This window comes from Dendropsophus ebraccatus, chromosome 12, assembly GCF_027789765.1.
Source record: "Dendropsophus ebraccatus isolate aDenEbr1 chromosome 12, aDenEbr1.pat, whole genome shotgun sequence".
In the NCBI taxonomy this organism is placed as follows: Eukaryota; Metazoa; Chordata; class Amphibia; order Anura; family Hylidae; genus Dendropsophus; species Dendropsophus ebraccatus.
In genome coordinates this window covers 58118650-58138392 of record NC_091465.1, presented here as the reverse complement: position 1 = coordinate 58138392, position 19743 = coordinate 58118650, and the positions used below count along the sequence as shown (strand labels likewise).

The 19743-nt window shown below is 42.6% G+C and overlaps 1 protein-coding gene across 2 annotated transcripts in view; it reads left to right on the top strand.

The window, feature by feature from the left end:
• The window catches only part of USP2 (ubiquitin specific peptidase 2), a 97874-nt gene that overhangs the window by 35286 nt on the left and 42845 nt on the right, over nucleotides 1–19743 (top strand). For both annotated transcript variants that reach the window (XM_069947808.1, XM_069947807.1), the window contains exon 2: nucleotides 15420–16086. In XM_069947808.1, coding sequence (XP_069803909.1) covers nucleotides 15460–16086 — 627 coding nt within the window. In that variant the 5' untranslated portion in view covers nucleotides 15420–15459. The remainder of the gene's footprint in view (nucleotides 1–15419; nucleotides 16087–19743) is intronic.

Below are 19743 nucleotides of genomic sequence, written 5' to 3'. Positions count from 1 at the left end.
CTGCCGTCTATGGAATCCCGTCCAGAGTGTATACACATAGTTTACTCTCTGGCCAGGATCTCTAGTGGCGCTGCAAAAAACTGACATGACCTGACAGTTCACACAATGGAGCGTGCAGCTCCAGCCGCATGCTCCATTGTGTGCAGCGGCGAATTGCGATTCGGGTGCTTGGATAAGCCCGCATCCCAGTTCATCAGAAGTAAAGATCATCGGGCTAGTACTGCAGTAACTGCTGGGATGATCTTCTCTGACACTGGCCGCTCTGTACATGACTATGTGAATACTTGCAGAAGGCACAGTTATCATTCAAAGTGCAGCAAGCTATTCAGACTGCCCAAAGGAAACTGAAACCTGATGAAAATGAACCAACACAGCAGCTAACAGTGAGGCCCAGTCTTAGGCCTAAATCACACATCCTCAAAACAGATCCTCAAACTCATCCGTATTTCAGATGCAAGGGCCTGAGCACAGCTCTGCTAACTTGTCAGGTTATCAGAGCTGTGGTCAGGCCAAGGCTGGCACTGATAGTATAGATGAGTTTGCAGATCTGTGTTATGGGTGTGTATGTTAGGCCTTATGGGGGAATTTATCAAAGGCTGTACCTAGTGCAAACCAGGGAAAAGTCTGGCACGTTTGTGTAAACACCCAGGGTAGCACAAACACTTAGCAATTTTTCCTTGTTCTGTGGCACACTCACCAACTGGGCAGGCAGGGGCATGACATTGTACATATGGAGCATGACTTCTCCTTCACTTAATTTATTACAAAGAACATCTGCTTATAGATGTAAATAATAGAGATGATCAAACAGCGCTGATGTTCAGGTTCGTATGAATTCAAACCATCGGTATTTGACTCCAGCTGCCTTCCTGTTCTGTGGGGAAGGTGGAGACAGCCCGAGTCCCTCCTGGAAAACAGGAATACAACCTATGGCCCAAGCTCTATTCCTGTTTCCCAGGCGGGACTCGCGCTGTCTTCACCTTACCCATTTAACTGAAAGACTGCAGGAGTCAAATACCGATGGTTCGAGTTCGTACAAACCTGAACATCAGCGCTGTTCGATCATCTCTAGTAAATAATAGTTAAGATCTATACAAACTTGGAGCCTCTAAATCCAGTGGAGAGGACACAGGCAGAACTTCAGATACTGCAGCGTATGAAATGTGACTCTATAAATCCCACCATTGGACTTAAAGAGTCACTGTCGTTAAAAAAAATGTTTGCAGCAGAAATCAATAGTCCAGACGATTTTAAGAAACTTTGTAATTGGCTTTATAAGCCAAATATGCCATTATCTGCATGTAAAAAGCCTTTTCCCAGGTCCCCCCCTCCTCTCCTTTCTGTAGTCCATTCCTCAGAATCATGAAATCTCGACTGTTTTTTCATCAGTCGGATCTGTCTGGTCTATGAAGAGGGGAGGGGGGAGGAGGAAGGAGCGAGATTAGTGGACAGCTGAGAGCTAAGAACAAAGGATTGCTCAGCGGGGGAGCTATTCAGAGCCCTAATTAGTGGTCAGAGAGGTCCCTGGTGACTGTCAGAGGAGATAGCCCCCCCCCCATGTGAATGTAAATTAACTCTTTTTGTCCTGTTTTGCTGCTTTTAATTTCTCTCTCCATAGGAAAACTATGAAGACAGGGGGGAGAGCTTCAAACTGTTTTTTCATGATAAAAATAAATTTTTCGGCTAATAAACCCAATTACAAAGTTTCTTAAAATCGCCTGTACTATTGATTTCTGCAATAAAAATTTTATTGACAGTGACAGTAACAGTGTATTTTAGAAAACAGTGTTTTCTTATGTTTCACATACCTGTTGAAATGTATATACCTGTATGGCCATAGGCCTTTGTTTATGTTTGTACATGTAGCAGGTGGAGAAATCCATACCAGCTAATATGTTCTGCTGATTCTTGACGTGCTGAGGTTTACTAAGTTAGCTTAGAGTAAACTTTTCTATTGGCCTTGCTTATTGAAAACATCCCGACTTTCTCAAGCTATGTTCACACTATGCTGTTTCTGCAGAAAATGTTAAAAAAACCTGCAACCATTTAAGCTGTTTTCTAAATTAAAAAAAAAGCATTTGTCTATATGACTGGAAACAGTGACCACAAAAAACTGCTTTTATTTCAGCAAAACTGTCCACTGACTGAGCTGACATTGCACAAGTGTCTGCTCAGCCAATTAGCGGCTGCAGCAGGGTCTCGCCTCAGCTGCTGCTTGGCTGAAGACCTGGAGAAGACTGAAGGGTAAGTTAACCCTTCCCCTCCCCATAATGGAGCACAGTCTGGTCCACAGAGGGTTAATTTAACCCTCTGGGGACCAGACTATAACCCACTCTCCCCCTCCTACAGACCACAGTCTAGCCCACAGGAGGTTAAGGTAACCCCCTGGACACAAGACTGTGGCTTTTTCGTCCTAGAAAAGCACCAACCAAAGCGCCATATACATAAGCACTGGCATTTTTTAGCGGAGCAAAAGACTTCCATTGAAATCTATGGGAGAAGAACGTCACTGTTTATTAAAAAAAACGCCAAACCCTCAGCATGCTGCATTTTGGAAAAACTGCCACAGAGCCTCAAAAACACCAGAAAGGAGAAAAAAAATGCCAACCCAAAAAAGTCATGTGTGTAAGGCAGATCATAAACTTCCATTGCCTTACAGCTAACATCTGGCCACTGGCGTTTTTGCAAAAAATTTATTGGTGTTTTTCCAAGACTTTAAGGCAGTATGAAGCCAGCCCGAGAGCTGCATTCAACTTCTTCTGCCACCGGTATCCAAATGCCAAGCAATCCGTTTCAAACATGTTCAAGTCACATTCATCTCTAGTTATAACTACTCTACCTAGAGCAGACTGCGCCTCCAGCCAGGCTGATTTGGAAGCATGTATGCTGAGATACGAGCTGATGCTTGGCAAAGTCCCCACACAATAAAGTTATTTGTGACTAAAAATTTTCAACCTTTGAAACATAAAAAAGCAGTACTGTACTCATTGCCCTACAAAACTGAGGCCTAATTCACACGTCAGTATTTTTCATCCTTTTTCCCCCGAACAGGAAAAACGGAATCCATTAGAACCCATTATTTTCAATGGTGCAATTCATACATCCGTTTTTTTGTGGATCCACAATCCGTGACAAAAAAACGGACATGTTGTAATACGGTCCGTAATTACGGAACGGACACATCAATAGAAGTCTATGGAGACCACAAAATTTGCGGAGAGTACATTGCAATCCGCAAAACCATCCGTATCACGGATCCGTTTTTTTGTGACATCACCGGCATGAGGGGCGGCTGGAGCGGTCCGGCCGGCCTCCCGAAGATGACATTGTTCGACCCAAGATGGCGGCCAGGGTCGACAGTAATCTGGTGAGTATGAGAGATGGAGAGAGGGGAGCTACTGCACATCAGACCTATGGCTGATACTAGGGCTGGGCGATAATGGCCTAAATCAATATCGCGGTTTATCGTACATGTAGCCGCGGTAACGATAAATTAAACGATAATTATGACACGCCCCCTTTAAAAGCCACACCCCTTTGAAAACCCCATTTTCCGATGGTAATACAAACGTGAATTTACTCCATAGAACAATGTGCAGCAAACTTCACAAGTAATATACAATGTTTTGGCATCTCCTATGCCATTTTCAAGTGCCACGTTTTCACGTTTGTATTACCATCGGAGTATTTTTTACTAGCTGACTTGATCCAAGGTCTGGGATTCGTCTGCTGGCACCCACAGTTTGTTTATTGTGCTGCCTATATTTTTTGCTATATCTATCTTTATACTGTGGGGAGATTTATCAAACAAGGTGTAAAGTGAAACTGGCTGTTGCCCCTAGCAACCAATCAGATTCCACCTTTCATTTTCCAAAGAGTCTGTGAGGAATGAAAGGTGGAATCTGATTGGTTGCCGGGGGCAACTGAGCATGTTTGATAAGTCTCTCCGTGTGTGTGTGTGTATGTAATATATATATATATATATATATATATATATATATATATATATATATATATAAATAATATTATATATACACACACACGTCCAAAATTAGGGTACCGGCATTCCAAATGAAGAATAAGTGTTTTATTTCAGCTCACAGGAACAAACTAGCCAAGGCTAGTTTGTTCCTGTGAGCTGAAATAAAACACTTATTCTTCATTTGGAGTGCCGGTACCCTAATTTTGGACGTGTATATTCTGCACTCGAGGATCCACAGTGCAGGGGTGGCACCCACTCTCCTTATTTACTGCCCGGGTGCCATGGACTTTTGTTGTTTGTGTAGGAGATAGGAGATAGATAGATAGATAGATAGATAGATAGATAGATAGATAGATAGATAGATAGATAGATAGATATAGATAGATAGATAGATAGATAGATAGATAGATAGATAGGAGATAGATAGATAGATAGATAGATAGGAGATAGATAGATAGATAGATAGATAGATAGATAGATAGGAGATAGATAGATAGGAGATAGATAGATAGATAGATAGATAGATAGATAGATAGGAGATAGATAGATAGATAGATAGATAGATAGATAGATAGGAGATAGATAGGAGATAGATAGATAGGAGATAGATAGGAGATAGATAGATAGGAGATAGATAGATAGATAGATAGATAGATAGATAGATAGATAGATAGGAGATAGATAGGAGATAGATAGATAGATAGATAGATAGGAGATAGATAGATAGATAGATAGATAGATAGATAGATAGATAGATAGATAGGAGATAGATAGATAGATAGATAGATAGATAGGACATAGATAGATAGATAGATAGATAGATAGATAGATAGATAGGAGATAGATAGATAGATAGGACATAGATAGATAGATAGGAGATAGATAGATAGATAGATAGATAGATAGATAGATAGATAGATAGATAGATAGGAGATAGATAGATAGGACATAGATAGATAGATAGATAGGGAGATAGATAGATAGATAGATAGATAGGAGATAGATAGATAGGAGATAGATAGATAGGAGATAGATAGATAGGAGATAGATAGATAGATAGATAGGAGATAGATAGATAGATAGATAGATAGATAGGAGATAGATAGATAGGAGATAGGAGATAGATAGATAGATAGATAGATAGATAGATAGATAGATAGATAGATAGATAGATAGGAGATAGATAGATAGGAGATAGGAGATAGATAGATAGATAGATAGATAGATAGATAGATAGATAGGAGATAGATAGATAGATAGATAGATAGGAGATAGATAGATAGATAGATAGGAGATAGATAGATAGGATATAGATAGATAGATAGATAGATAGATAGATAGATAGATAGATAGGAGATAGATAGATAGATAGGACATAGATAGATAGATAGATACATAGATAGATAGATAGATAGATAGATAGATAGATAGATAGGAGATAGATAGATAGATAGATAGATAGATAGATAGATAGGAGATAGATAGATAGGACATAGATAGATAGATAGATAGATAGATAGATAGATAGATAGATAGGGAGATAGATAGATAGATAGATAGATAGATAGATAGATAGGAGATAGATAGATAGGAGATAGATAGATAGGAGATAGATAGATAGGAGATAGATAGATAGATAGATAGATAGATAGATAGGAGATAGATAGATAGGAGATAGATAGATAGGAGATAGGAGATAGATAGATAGATAGATAGATAGATAGATAGATAGATAGATAGATAGATAGATAGATAGATAGGAGATAGATAGATAGGAGATAGGAGATAGATAGATAGATAGATAGATAGATAGATAGGAGATAGATAGATAGATAGATAGGAGATAGATAGATAGATAGATAGATAGGAGATAGATAGATAGATAGGACATAGATAGATAGGACATAGATAGATAGATAGGAGATAGATAGATAGATAGGTAGGTAGGTAGGTAGGAGATAGATAGATAGATAGATAGATAGATAGGAGATAGTAGATAGATAGGAGATAGATAGAGAGATAGGACTCCTATCTATCTATCTCTTTCTACCCAATATCTGCCCCCAGTCACAAGCTGTTCTGGACCCCCCCACCCCCTCTCCCGCACATACACTTGGGGTCAGGTATAGGTCGGCACCTCCATGCTCCACCGGGCACCGCACTCTCTCTCTCTCTCTCTCTCTCTCTCTCTCTCTCTCTCTCTCTCTCTCCTGCACAGCAACTTTGCATATCCTTTCTTCTCTCCTGCACAGGAATCCTCTGCCCCCGTACCTCAGTGTTGTAGCACATATATCTGCCGGCAGCGTCACACACGGCTGCTTCCAGCACTGCCAAAAGATAACGGGACGCCGAGGATTCCTGTGCGGGACAGAGTGCGGTGCCTGGTGGGGGGAGGATGTGCCGACCCATACCTGACCCCAGCAGCCACTTTATGTACGGGAGAGGGGAGGCAGGGCACACTGTGCAGCTTCCAGAGCCGCCCGGAAGCAGCAGCAGCACTGAGCACACAGCACGCCTGTGCGCAGCCTGTCAGATCTCCAGTCTTCCTCCTCAGGAAGATTAAACGGAGTGGAGCAGAGCATGCGGCCACCGGTGAGGAGGAGGAGGAGGGAGGGGGGAAATACCGCAAATACCGTCCTGGCAGAGTTGAGGTCGGTTAACCGACGCCAGAGACGGTATCGGTATTTTTGCGGTATACCGCCCAGCCCTAGCTGATACTAATGTCGTTCGGCTAATTTTAAAAACCAACGCCAGGATGTTGGTATATAATTTGATCAAACCATACTGCCCCGTGTACCACGTGCAGGTCTCCTGGTTAACACAGTTCTCTACGCTAACTCCACACCTTGTCGGTCAGCGACCGCCAACCCCGCAAAGCGTGCACATGCAGGGAAGGGAGGACATAGAATGGCCCTGCAACCCCAATGTCACAGGACCAAACCCAAAATGCCCCACCAATACCCAGCCGGCACCACCGGCGGAGAATGCTGCCCCCAAACAACACAAGTATGAATATGGTATTACACTCACCACCACTGCTCCAGACAGAATGGGAAAAACATGAGGTACTGACATGTGAGCATAGGTATATCCTCACATGGGTCTTATGAAGGGGAGTGCCAGCAGCTCAGAAAAGGGAGAAAAACATAAAATGCGACATGAAGAGAAGGGAGCTACTGCACATCACACCTATGGCTGATACTAATGCCGCTCGGCTAATTTTAAAAACCAACGCCAGGATGGGATTGGTCCTGTAGCAGTGGGGTTGCAGGGTCGTCCTATGGCTTCCCTTCCCTGTTGGTGCATGCTTTGCGGGGTGGGTGGTCGCTGACCGACACAGTGGTGAGTTAGTGTAGGGACCCATGTGAACCAGGGGACTTGCACGTGGTACATGGGGCAATATGGTTTGATCAAATTATATACCAACATCCTGGCGTTGGTTTTTAAATGTAGCCGAGAGGCATTAGTGTCAGCCATAGGTGTGAGGTGTAACGCTCCTATTTCTCCCGGTCCGTAATCTAGTGAGTATACTGCACCACACTTCTGGGGGTGGGGGGACACGGAGAAGGGGGCCATTCAGTTACATAACACACATTACAAAGTTGTATAACTTTGTAATGTGTGTTATTTAGTAAATAATTTTTAAACGCCGCACTATCCCTTTTAGAGTTCAAATATTGAATCTTCATTGCAGCACTGTTGCAATACAGCAAAATCACAGTAAGGCTATGTTCACACAACGTTTAACAGGGTCCGTACGCTGTTAAACAGCCATCCCCTGGGCTGTACTCAGCCCGTTCCTGCAGCCGAAACCTCTGTATCGGCTGCAGGAACGTTCTGTTTTCACAATTGATTTGGGGGCACCGTTGGGTGTGCCTGCAAATCAATTAGCCATTCACCTCAATACAATATATGGGCCGCAGCTGCACATTGCGTTGTGTGAACAGCTGATGTTTCCGGACGCTGTTTACTGAAATAATTGACAGACACATTATTCTAACCCCCGTTCTAAAGAACGGGCGTTAGAATAACAATGTCTGAACACAGCGGGCGGCATTGCATTGACTTCAATGCAATGCCGCCCCTGCAGTAAAGAACGGACGCTGAGGCCATTGCAATCAGCGTCTGTTCTTTAATAAAAAAAAACGTTGTGTGAACCTAGCCTCTAAACTCTGCAGTAACATGATAGTACTGCAATGTGACTGCAGTGTGTGAACACAGCCTTATGGTACTTTTACACAGAGCGATAATTCGTCCGATCGCACGATTAAAGATTTTGAATGAACAATGTTCTTTTTATAACGATCAGCGTTTAGACGGAACGATACATCGTACGGAAAAATCGTTATGGGATCATTTTGCGATCGCTTAAGCCTATCTCACACATAGGTGAAATCGTTGAAATAATGTTTACACGGAACGATCTGCGAATTTTTTGCGAACGACCAACGATAATTTGAGAACATGTTGAAAGATTAAAATGAACGATTTCTCGCTCGTCGTTTGATCGTTCTCTGCGTTTACACGTACGATTATCGTTTGAATTCGCTCGTTATCGTGCAAATTCGAACTATAAATCGTTCCGTGTAAAAGGACCATTAGGGGGTTGTTGATCTTGGGAGAGGCTTTCCTCTCATGTGACTATGGTAATAAGGAGACAGTTGTCTGTAAGATGAGCAGTCATGTTTATATGGTGAGAAGGTGAAATATTCCTAAAATTACTTAGAAAACTGCTGGTGGTTCCAGACGTAGCACTCCTCTTCATTGTCTTTGCAGAGAGCTACAGTGGCTTAAGGAAGGTCGGAGATCTGGTTGGATTATGTCACTGTGATTATGTGCCGTGATTCCTAGCTACTTGTTGATCACCTAGTCACCTAATTCAAGAAGAGTGCGATATGGTTTTTGCAGATGAAACGGATGAAGAAAAAAAAACGTGTAGCATTGGCATTTTTACTGCTGTTTTTTTGGAGGCCAGAAAAGCGCCACAAAAAAACTGTGTCTGTGGGCGCCCTCAATCACTCTATGGGAAGATTTACTGGCCGATTACGCCTTATTCACATGTTCGGTAAATTTATCCAGATCCGCAGTTATAGGTGAATTTATGGCACATTGATTTCTATTGGGCTATTTACACTGTCTATAGTTTTACAGATCCTCAATCAATTACTCTTACCAGTGCCATGGCTTCAGAAGTAGCTAAGGTGACTCCCAACTTTTCTACTTTAAATACAGAGTTTGGGATACACTCGCTGTATAAGACTAGCCCTCTTCCAACACAGACCAAATAAAAATTAACATAAACATCAGACAGCAGCAAAATCTGAGAGGCAGAAAAGGAGGTACAGTAATACTGGTAGGATACAAGGAAGGCCAGCCAGGTGAAAGAGATATGTTTTTATGGGCACATGCACCACTCTACCATATCTCTTTTTTCTATACCCAGCTTGTTTGCTCTGCCTTTCATACAGTCGCTGCATATGGCGGGGATGTGGCCGTTTTTGAGCAACACCCACCATATGTGTTGACGTTCTTCAGCACCCGCCCTTTAAGACGACACCCGGAGTATAAGACGACCCCTGATTTTTTTAGAGGATTTTCCTGGGTTAAAAAGTAGTCTTATATGCAGGAAAATACTGTATGTAAACCTCTAAGTCTTTTCTGATAATAAAGCTCCTTTACAACTAGCAAACTGATTTAAATGGTTTGTCCAGGATAATAAAACTTTTAATATACTGCTGCTGTATATATACTTATGCTAGAAAACAAAAACACTCCCCCGTTGTCCCCTAAGGCTCTCTGATGTCCCCCGATGACTGCAGCCGTCTCTAGTTCCGGGGCCAACCCATCTTGGGAGTAACAATCTGCTCGCCAAATACTGACTGAGAGAGCACAGAGTCAGTGCTTGGATGAGTGGGCTGTCACTTCCGAGACCAATCTGTGATGGAAATGGAGATGGCTGAAATCAGCGGAGGAAACCGGAGACCCATAGGAAGACATTGGGGGTCTGCAGAGAGGAAAGCATAGACTCTTTTTTTGTTTTCTATATAACAGCAGCAGTTTATTTAAAGTTTTCTAATGCCAGACAACCCCTTTAAATTGATATTTAGATACATTATATGTTGCAATTACATCTCCCTGCCTCATTCTTTCAGGGTTAGGCAGGTGTGGTTATATAATACATAATTTGAGGATTTAGACTTGTTTTTACATAATTACCTCTTTATGCCACCTCCTGCATTATCTGACCTTATTTTTCAATCATTAATTTCTCTTGCCAACTACGTCTATTGTGTGAAATGCCATTCCAAAGTATTGTAAGATACCCTCTGATCAATAACATAATATACTCTTTTAACATATGTATAGAAGTAATGATGAATTGTGTAACATTGTTCACAATGTAAAAAAGAATAGAAAGTCCCTGAACTAGTGCATGTAACCAAGAACAGGAGAAGATTATCCATTGTAATATCTGACAATGCATAACACTGGTGAATAATACCAATGCTAATTGTATGAAAATTGTATGTCTTCTATACTATCTTAAAGTGAATCTGTCACCCCCATCAAGGGTTTGAAGCTGGCAGCACAGCAGCATCAAGCTTAATAAACCCTTTCATGTCTTACCTATACAATGTGTGGTGGTGTCTTTATTTCTGGAAAAATGCTGAATAGTGTCATACAGAGATATGTCCTATGGTCCTCTGTTTCCCTGGACTGCAGCGCCTCTTTTCACTATATCACTGCCTATGACTTTAAAGAGTAATTGTCATTTTTTTTTATTGCAGAAATCAGTAGTCTAAGTGATTTTAAGAAACTCTGTAATAGGTTTTACCAGCCAAAAAAGCCTCCTTCTGTACTCAAGAAGCAATCTCCCAGCCTCCCCCCCTGACTTCTTATCTGTGCATTATCAGGCAAACACGTCTTCATTACAGAGAAGCCAGTGAAGACGGGCTCTGCTCTTTCCATTGTAAGCCTATGAAGGGGGGAGGGGCTGAGGGAGATGAGGGAGCAGGAAGAGGTGACATGAAGGTCAGTTGTTTGTAGACTCTCTGGGCACCTAAAACGCTAAATTCAGGTGTCAGAAAGGTCAGTGCTTATCTATGAACTTACTGAGAGAAGATTGCAGGGTGTTGTGCTTTGCAGAAATCCTCCGTGCTCAGTCACTCCTAACAGCCCCTCCCCTCTCCATAGCCGCATAATGGACACAGAAATCCTGCTTCATTTGATGTGAGGGGGGAGGCTGGGAGATTGCTTTTTCAGTCCAGAAGGAAACTCTTTTAGTACATAAAACCTATTACAGAGTTTCTTAAAATAGCTTGTACTGTTGATATTTAATGTTTTCAGAAAAATGACCCTGAAATGACAGTTACGCTTTAAGGCCTCTGACACTTTTCAGAAGTGAAAAAAAGGATTTTTTGCAGAAGTAAAGATGCCATCACACATATTTGGATTCGGCTGATGCCTGAAGAGTAAATGGTTCGTAATGTAAAATGTTGTTTATTTGTAATAATATGGGGCTCTATTGAAGGGTTATCACTGACCTGACAGACGTTCTTTTTGGGCAGTTGAAAATCATGTAATTTGCCCTACTTCTGTATCTCCTGTAATAAAAAAAATGTAAATGAAAAAAACTAATCAATAAATCCACATAAAAATACCTTGTAGCTACTAATAACTTCAGTAGCCCCAACCCAACTGGGCATGTAATTAATCAACAATAATGGCATGCAAACATGCTCATCACTTTCTGTCTGAACCACAAGTCATAGGGTGGATTTACCAGTTGGTTTTTGCACCCAACCTGAATTGACAGGTCTCTTCTTATACACAAACAGAGGTTTTCTGATAATGTCACAGTTTATTGGGAAAACATAGTTGTTCTTCGTTAGTTATAAGATGTTAGTGGTACAAAACCAAGTTTGCATATCTGGATATAGCCCCAGTATTATCAGCAGCTGAGCCACATGTGGCTGAAGCCACAGGACAAGCTGTCATGATTCTAAACTGCTCCATACACTGCTATGGGATAATTCAGTTTCAGTCTGTATTCACATCTGACAGTAGGAATTGTATCAGGTGAAAGTCTGTGGAGAAGCCATCTGTTGTCACAGCATCCATTCCTAGACATTAGCCCTAGGTGAGGAATTATAACATCTATCATATACAGTAATGGTGGAGGAAGTCGAAAACCGGTTATTATTAATTGCAGTGAACTCTGCATAAAACCGAAAAGTCTTAACATGCAAATCAGAGGAAGACAGCAATAATGCTTATATACCAACGGCATCTACACTTATTAAAGAGAACGTATCATCTGGATTTGTTTTTACTAATTACAGCCAGATACTGGAATATGTTCTGTTTTCTAATCTGTTTCTATTCTTTAATTGTAATTTATTTATTTTTTTATTTTATTTGTAGTATGTTACTATAAGGACAGCCATCTTGCCTGGGATATTTTTTAACAACATTTAGTGGCATGCTTTACGACAGGCTTCTTGGACCCAGACACAATGGACATCTCCAGACCCTATTCATTGTATGGGACACATTTGTGAGCATGCTCGGTGGGCTCATTCTACAACAGAAGGCAGCTGGGTTGTGAGCTGCTGCTATTGTGTGCACCTATGTTAAATATGTACTGGCGTCAACTGTCACTCTACTACTGTCTGTGATGATAGGAAGGGCACTGTTGGAAAATGATAGATGCAGAAAAAGAAGTCTTAGTTTTATTTTAAGCCTAGTGCCAAAAATGTAAACTGCAAGATTTCAGGATCCTCCATTCATTCTCTATGGAGCCATCGGAAAGAGCCGAGTGCTGGCTCTTTTCAGCAGCTCTATAGAGAATGAATGGGGCTGCGTTTCATGTTCCGACCCGTGGCTTCATTTATAACAATGGATCCGGGCACCGATGTAGTGATCGCCGAGGTGCATGGAGGTCGGGTCCCTCCCCATCTCATACTTGTCCCCTATTCTGTTGGTAGGTTTAAATCGGAAAACCCCTTTAGACAATAGGTCATTTTGTGATGACACAGTCCCTTTAACCTATTGACGACACATGATTAGCATGCTCAAACTGTGGCCATTAACAGTGCATAGAGTGAGCTCAGGACGCGAGCCTGCTCTATACATGGTGCCTCCTAGCTGCTATCAGCAGCTGGGGTGTGCCGCTAATACCCGGCACAGAGCAATGGTCTGGCTGTAGATGCTGCTGTCAAAACTGACAGCCACATTTAAATGGTCTGGGTTACCTTGATTTGTGGTCCAGTGGCTTGGATTGGCTCCCTGAAGTGAGATCGCAGGAAGTCAATCCATTCTCAGAGCAGTCCGAGGTCTCAATGAGGCAGCTTGACATAGGCGATTGTTAGAGACTCCCTTCAGTTGTGGTATCATTTAGTCAATGCAGTAGTAATATGTTGTCCTGGTGTGGATTATCAAATTTTTTTTATATATGGAACTTTTACAGAATCCTATGTGTGCCTCTTGTGAGCTGTATGCACTGCCAATCACTTAGATTCATGGGCCACTTGGGGGTTGCTGCCAACACACGTTACACCACTGCCCAACACATCACACTGCTGTGTTGGTTAATGCACTCAAGATAACCAATAAAACATTTAAATGTACAACAACAGTGTTTAAATGCATAATCACTTCTAGGAAAAGGCTACATATCTTCATGAAGGAATTGGCAGAGATACAGAGAGACTACAGTGATTATAGAGGAAACTGTGGCCTGGCAGCTTAACAGGTCACTAAACAGGTCACTATGAATTCCAGGCATGGATGCCTCATTATTTTTTTTTCTAAAGCTAATATTGTGATTGAAGGGGTTATGAAATGTCTATAGCCCTTTCTCACATTTAGGGTCTTGCTGTTGTCAGTACCCATCATTGGCTGCAGCTGTGGTGCAGTGTACTGTACTTGTTCAAGCACTTGTTTTAGCATGGACTGAAAAATGCAGTACTACACCTAAAGTGAAAACTGTTCTGCTGAATCATTACTGTATATGCAGTATGTTTGTGCAGCTTTTTTCAATTTTGAGTTCAGCCGTGTTAAAAACAACCTCTGCTTTCGTTTTCTGAGGCAAGAAAGGCTGTCTAGAAAGTACAATTGTCAGGGCTATGGGTCTCATGGGATATATTTTATATGTCGCCAAGGAAAAAGAGTCCTCTCTATTCTGAGTTCTCCCACCCATCTCTCTGAAGACGTATGTGAACGACTGAATCCACATGTATGCATGCAGGCAATGGTGTAGCTACCATAGGCAGGGCAGGCAGGGTAGGCAGTTGCTATGGGGCCCGTGCAGTAGGGGGCCCAGAGGAGAAGGTAAGAGCATGTGTCCTTCTGCGTAATCCCTTATGTACTGCAGTGTGTAAGTGACCGACCCAATGTTTACTTACATGTTGCAACACAAAAAAAGGTTAACTATCAGGAGACAAAGGGATTTCCTCTGATAACCTCTGACCTCTGTTCTTCAGCTGAGAAGTAGGAAAGGAAAATGTGCAGAGCTCCCTGCAGAGGTCAGGGGTTATCAGTGGACGAGCAGTAAAGCAGATATCTCTTTGTCTTCTGAACTTTGGATCATTTACACACTGCAGTACATAAGGGGTTAAGCAGAAGGAAGTCTTCTCCTGCACCTATGTATTTAACCATAAGGGCTGCTAATAGGCCCTTATAGGTAAAAACAGTGGACTGTCATAGCAAGCAGCCATTAGCTCTCTGCTCTGCCAGTCACTCTTGTGGTTACAGCCAGGAACATCACAGATATATGCAGGGGGCTTAAATTTTTTTGCTATGGGGCCCTGTGAATCCTAGCTACGCCCCTGCATGCAGGGTGAAACATTATCTGGTATCAGTGACTAAATAGTTATATATCTATCAGCGACATCTCATATGGACCCAAGCTTCCATCCTAATTGATAGTCTAGCTGGTCAAATGGAACAAATTTATTTTACATCCTTTAAGACATGCACTTAGCAGGCTTGTTCTCAGAAAATACACTGTAATAACCGGTTACTGCCAAAGGAATGCAAATGAAATAAATGATAGAGGCCAGCCAGTTAAAGAGGCTGTCCAGTCACGATCTGAAAAAGATATGTAGGTCAGTACCTACAGGGGATGATTATTTTATTTTCCTTCGGCTCTTAGCTACCTTTTAGCTACAGTGCCTACAGGTAGTCTGAGACTTACCTCCTCTATCATCTTTAGTTCAAGCCAGTGCACTCTCCTTCCTCATATTGGCTGCCATGTATAAACACAAGCCTATGGCAGGGTCACCAGCAAGCCAGTGCACCGAGAGCTGATTATTAGCTGATCAGAGCAATTATAAGGTTACACACTAGTAAGAAAAAGATGGACATCAGGTTATTTTTGCACAGGGTCATTTAAGTGCTGTATTTTTACCTAATCTTCCATCTTCTCTTCCAATAGGCAAAGCTGGCATTTTCACTTGAAGCCATTTAATTCCACTATGTCTCACTTATCTTCTACTATCAAGAGATATACAGATACAGACTACTCAAAAAGTTACTCTGGATACGGTTCATATGCTTCTAGTTCTTCATTCAGTGATCGAAATAAACTGTCTTATAAATCCAATATGAGCAGCTCATATTACACCAGCACTCCTCTAAGTTCTTATGGAAATCTTGACCGAAGCCTTCCACCCTTGGATTCATCCACAAAAAGAACTGACGTCTTACGATCTCCATCCAAATATGCAACCAACGCATACAATGGCTACAACAGTTATTCTACCTTTCAGTCGTCTCCCATCACCACACTATCCCGTAAAAAGTCATCCAGTCATACGGACCTGTCCCTTGGCTTCTCTGAACTACGTACCTCAGATACTTATTATCCTTATAGTCCTGGACTGACGCGATCACGCCATGATTTTGATGGCACTTCTCGGATTTCCCGTGCTTCCAACCACACTGAGTACGGTGACATCTATGGAAAGAAAAAAAGCTCCACCAATGGATACGGACTGTCTTGTTCAGCAACACCAGAGACAGGCACTTCACTTGCAAAGCCCGCATCACGATTCACATACTCATATGACAAGAATGAGGGATCCAGTGGTAAAGAGATGCTGGTAGGTGTTATTTCATTACAGTTTGTACATGTGTAAATAAGCTAGCAAATGACTGTAACACCTACAAATATTCGCTGAGATGTATATAAACAGTGTGACAATATTTTCTCACTTCATTTACTAATAATAAAAAAGAAACAAACATAAGCTCTGTTACAATTAAGGCTAATATTAGAAGCTGCTCAGGTGACCAATCTAAAGTTAGGGTCCCGATTTTAGCAACTTGTAGGGATTCTCATCCCCTCATGCATCATATAATCTGACATGCCACATAACAAAAATTGTAAGGAATGACAGTTATCCGACCATAACTCTAGAGCAGGGGTCCTCAACTGGTGGACCGCGGAGGCCAGCTGCCTGGACCCCTGGTCAGACCTCCGAACCACCCCGGATCCGGCGGGACATTACTGTCCCGGGACGGCCCCCATGTGTCCCGCTCCCCACCGCACTGCCTCCCACCCCATAGGCGTACTGTCCTTAGATTTCAGTACGCCTGTGGGGCTGGGGGCAATTTCGGCCCGGCCCCCGGCTGATAGATGCTCTCTGGGGATGTCCTGGGGATTCCCCAGCAGAGCGCCCACCAGTGACCTCAGTGTGCGCCGCCGGCCTGTACTTCCCGGAAGTACAGGACGGCGACGCACACTGAGGTCACTGATGCACGCTCTGCAGGGGAATCCCCGGGACATCCCTAGAGAGTGCGTATCAGCCGGGGGCCGGGCCGAGAGGAGAAAAGAAGAAGACAGGCGCAGCGGGGGAGCGAAGTCCTAGGTGAGTTGTGGTTTTTGTTTTTTTGTCTGGGGGCCATCTATAATGGGAGAGCGCACAGGGGGGCTATATGGGAGGGGGAGAGCGCACAGGGGGGCTATATACTACTGGGGGGAGCGCACAGAGGGGCTATATACTACAAAGGGGCTATATACTACTGGGGGGAGCACACAGGGGGGGCTATATACTACAGGGGAGAGCTCACAGGGGGGCTATATACTACTGGGGGAGCTCACGGGGCTATATACTACAGGGGGAGAGCACAGAGGGGCTATATACTACAGGGGAGAGCTCAAAGGGGTGCTATATACTACTGGGGGGAACTCGCAGGGGGCTATATACTACAGGGGGAGAGCACAGGGGGTTATATACTACAGGGGGAGAGGGCACAGGGGGGCTATATACTACAGGGGAGAGCTCACAGGGGTGCTATATACTACTGGGGGGAGCCCACAGGGGGAGAGCACAGGGGGGTTATATACTACAGGGGGAGACGGCACAGGGGGCTATATACTACTGGGGGGAGCTCACAGGGGGCTATATACTACAGGGGGAGAGCGCACAGGGGGGCTATATACTACAGGGGGGGCTATATACTACTGGGGGGAGCTTACAGGGGGCTATATACTACAAGGGAAGAGCGCACAGGTGGCTATATACTACAGGGAGAGAGCACAGGGGGGTTATATACTACAGGGGGAGAGGGCACAGGGGGGGCTATATACTACTGGGGGAGAGCGCACAGGGGGGCTATATACTACTGGGGGAGCAACAGGGGGGCTATATACTACTGGGGGAGACAAAGGGGGCTATATACTACAGGGGAAGAGGGCACAGGGGGGCTATATACTACTGGGGGAGAGGGCACAGGGGAGCTATACACTACTTGGGGAGAGCGCACGGGGGCTATATACTACTGGGGGAGCAACAGGGGGGGCTATATATTACTAGGGCAGTCACCCCCTTTGTACTTAATATCACAGGGCTGGTGAAAGAGAAAAAACACCAGTTTTCCCGCTAATAAGCAGCAATTCTGTATGTAAATAGTTGAACGTTTGTGAAAAGTAACAAAACACGTTTACTACTGATGTTCAGCTCGGACCTTCACCTGACAATAGAGCCCGGTAAGTGGACTTTCACTAAAAGTTGTTGAGTACCCCTGCTCTAGAGAAAACTAGTTATTGGTTCTAAAGCCACCAAAAAGTAATCATAAAATATTCACAGTAAATAACAAATATGCAGATAATTTCGATAAAACAATGTCCTATATATCAGGGTGAGTTCACTAATAGGGGCACATTTATCATTTGCGCAATTATTTTTCTGAGAAAGGCTGCAGATTTTAATAATTCCAAAGTGACATATGCATTTTGGTGCATATTTTTTTAAACTGAGGATGAAACCGTCCCAAAAGTCAGAAAGAGCTGTTGTAGCCGTACATTTAGAACTCTAAAAGTATAGATGTAAAAGGACAAATACCCATGATTATTAGCATATATCCCAGTTATTTTGTTAAAAAAAAACTACTATGCGTGATCTTATAACTATGTATAAATATTAGTGATGAGCGAATACTGTTCGATCGAATAGATATTCGATCGAATAGTGAGATATTCGAATATTCGATATTCGTACGAATATCCCGCGAATATTCGATAAATATTCGATATGCGTTCAAATCCCCCAGCTTCCGGTTTTACCCTCCAAATGGTCAAATAGATGTTTTTCACTAATCGAATACTTGTTCCCATAGACTTTAATGGGATCGAATATTCGATCGAATATTCGCGGGATATTCGTACGAATATCGAATATTCGAATATCTCACTATTCGCTCATCACTAATAAATATATCCTGGGGTAATTCAAAGATCTTTTCTATACACTATTTGTACCTAAGACTGTAATAGAGGGGGCATCCTCTACGTCCTCTACGTCTACGAGTATAAAAACTTTCTATGCCATGAAGTAAGAGACGTCTTTACTGTAAGAGCAGATAGACTATGGAATTCTCTGCTAGAGAAAGAGGTCAGGGTGAATTCACTAAGAGTTCAAAATATAAATATATAATAAATAAATACAATAATAAATATATAATATAAAAATATATTCCCAGTAAGTGAAAATGATGGCATCTTTCTAGACGGCTGTCATCTTAACGCAAGAACACATAAAAATGCAGAAAAATGTATTTGTCATGTAGTGGGAATATAGCCCTAAAGTGTAATAATAGTACAGGTAAAGGAATATGTTGCAGCAGCAAAGAAGTATTTAATAAATGACCTGTAGGCCGGGGTTCATGTGTTACCTAGCTGGAATCCACATCCCTACAGTCTAGTTCTATACTTTCATACGGCAGGTTATAATAAATAGGTTCTGGAGGCGGGTTGTTGGTCCAGGGATTTATTCAGATTTGGATTTGGAGAATGCTCTGACACACATTGATGTAAAAGGAGGGTTTCTTTCACCCGTGTGCTATTTCTATATACAGTGTCTGTGGGTTAGGCTGCCCGACAATATCACTATTTGCGGCAGCCTCTGCATGGCGAGTGGTGACTGCTATCACCACCCGCTCTGTTACTGGTCCTAGCATAATGAGCGATGATAGCAGTCACCGCTCACTGTACAGAGGCTACCGCACACAGCGATAGTGTCAGACAGTAGATAAAAATATACAGTAGAAGAGGAGAACAGGACCCTGCTCTGTATCAATAGTACTGTCCAGCAGTGCTTAATCGCAGAAGGGGATTGGGAAGCCCTGCAGCTCCTGAAACAAACATTGGTGGCAGTAGAGGGGGCTGCTGCCAGTCAACGAAAGTGCATATGTAAATAAAACACTTTACATTTATTTTAATAAAAGTATATGAGAAAGTAATATAACTTTATTAAAGC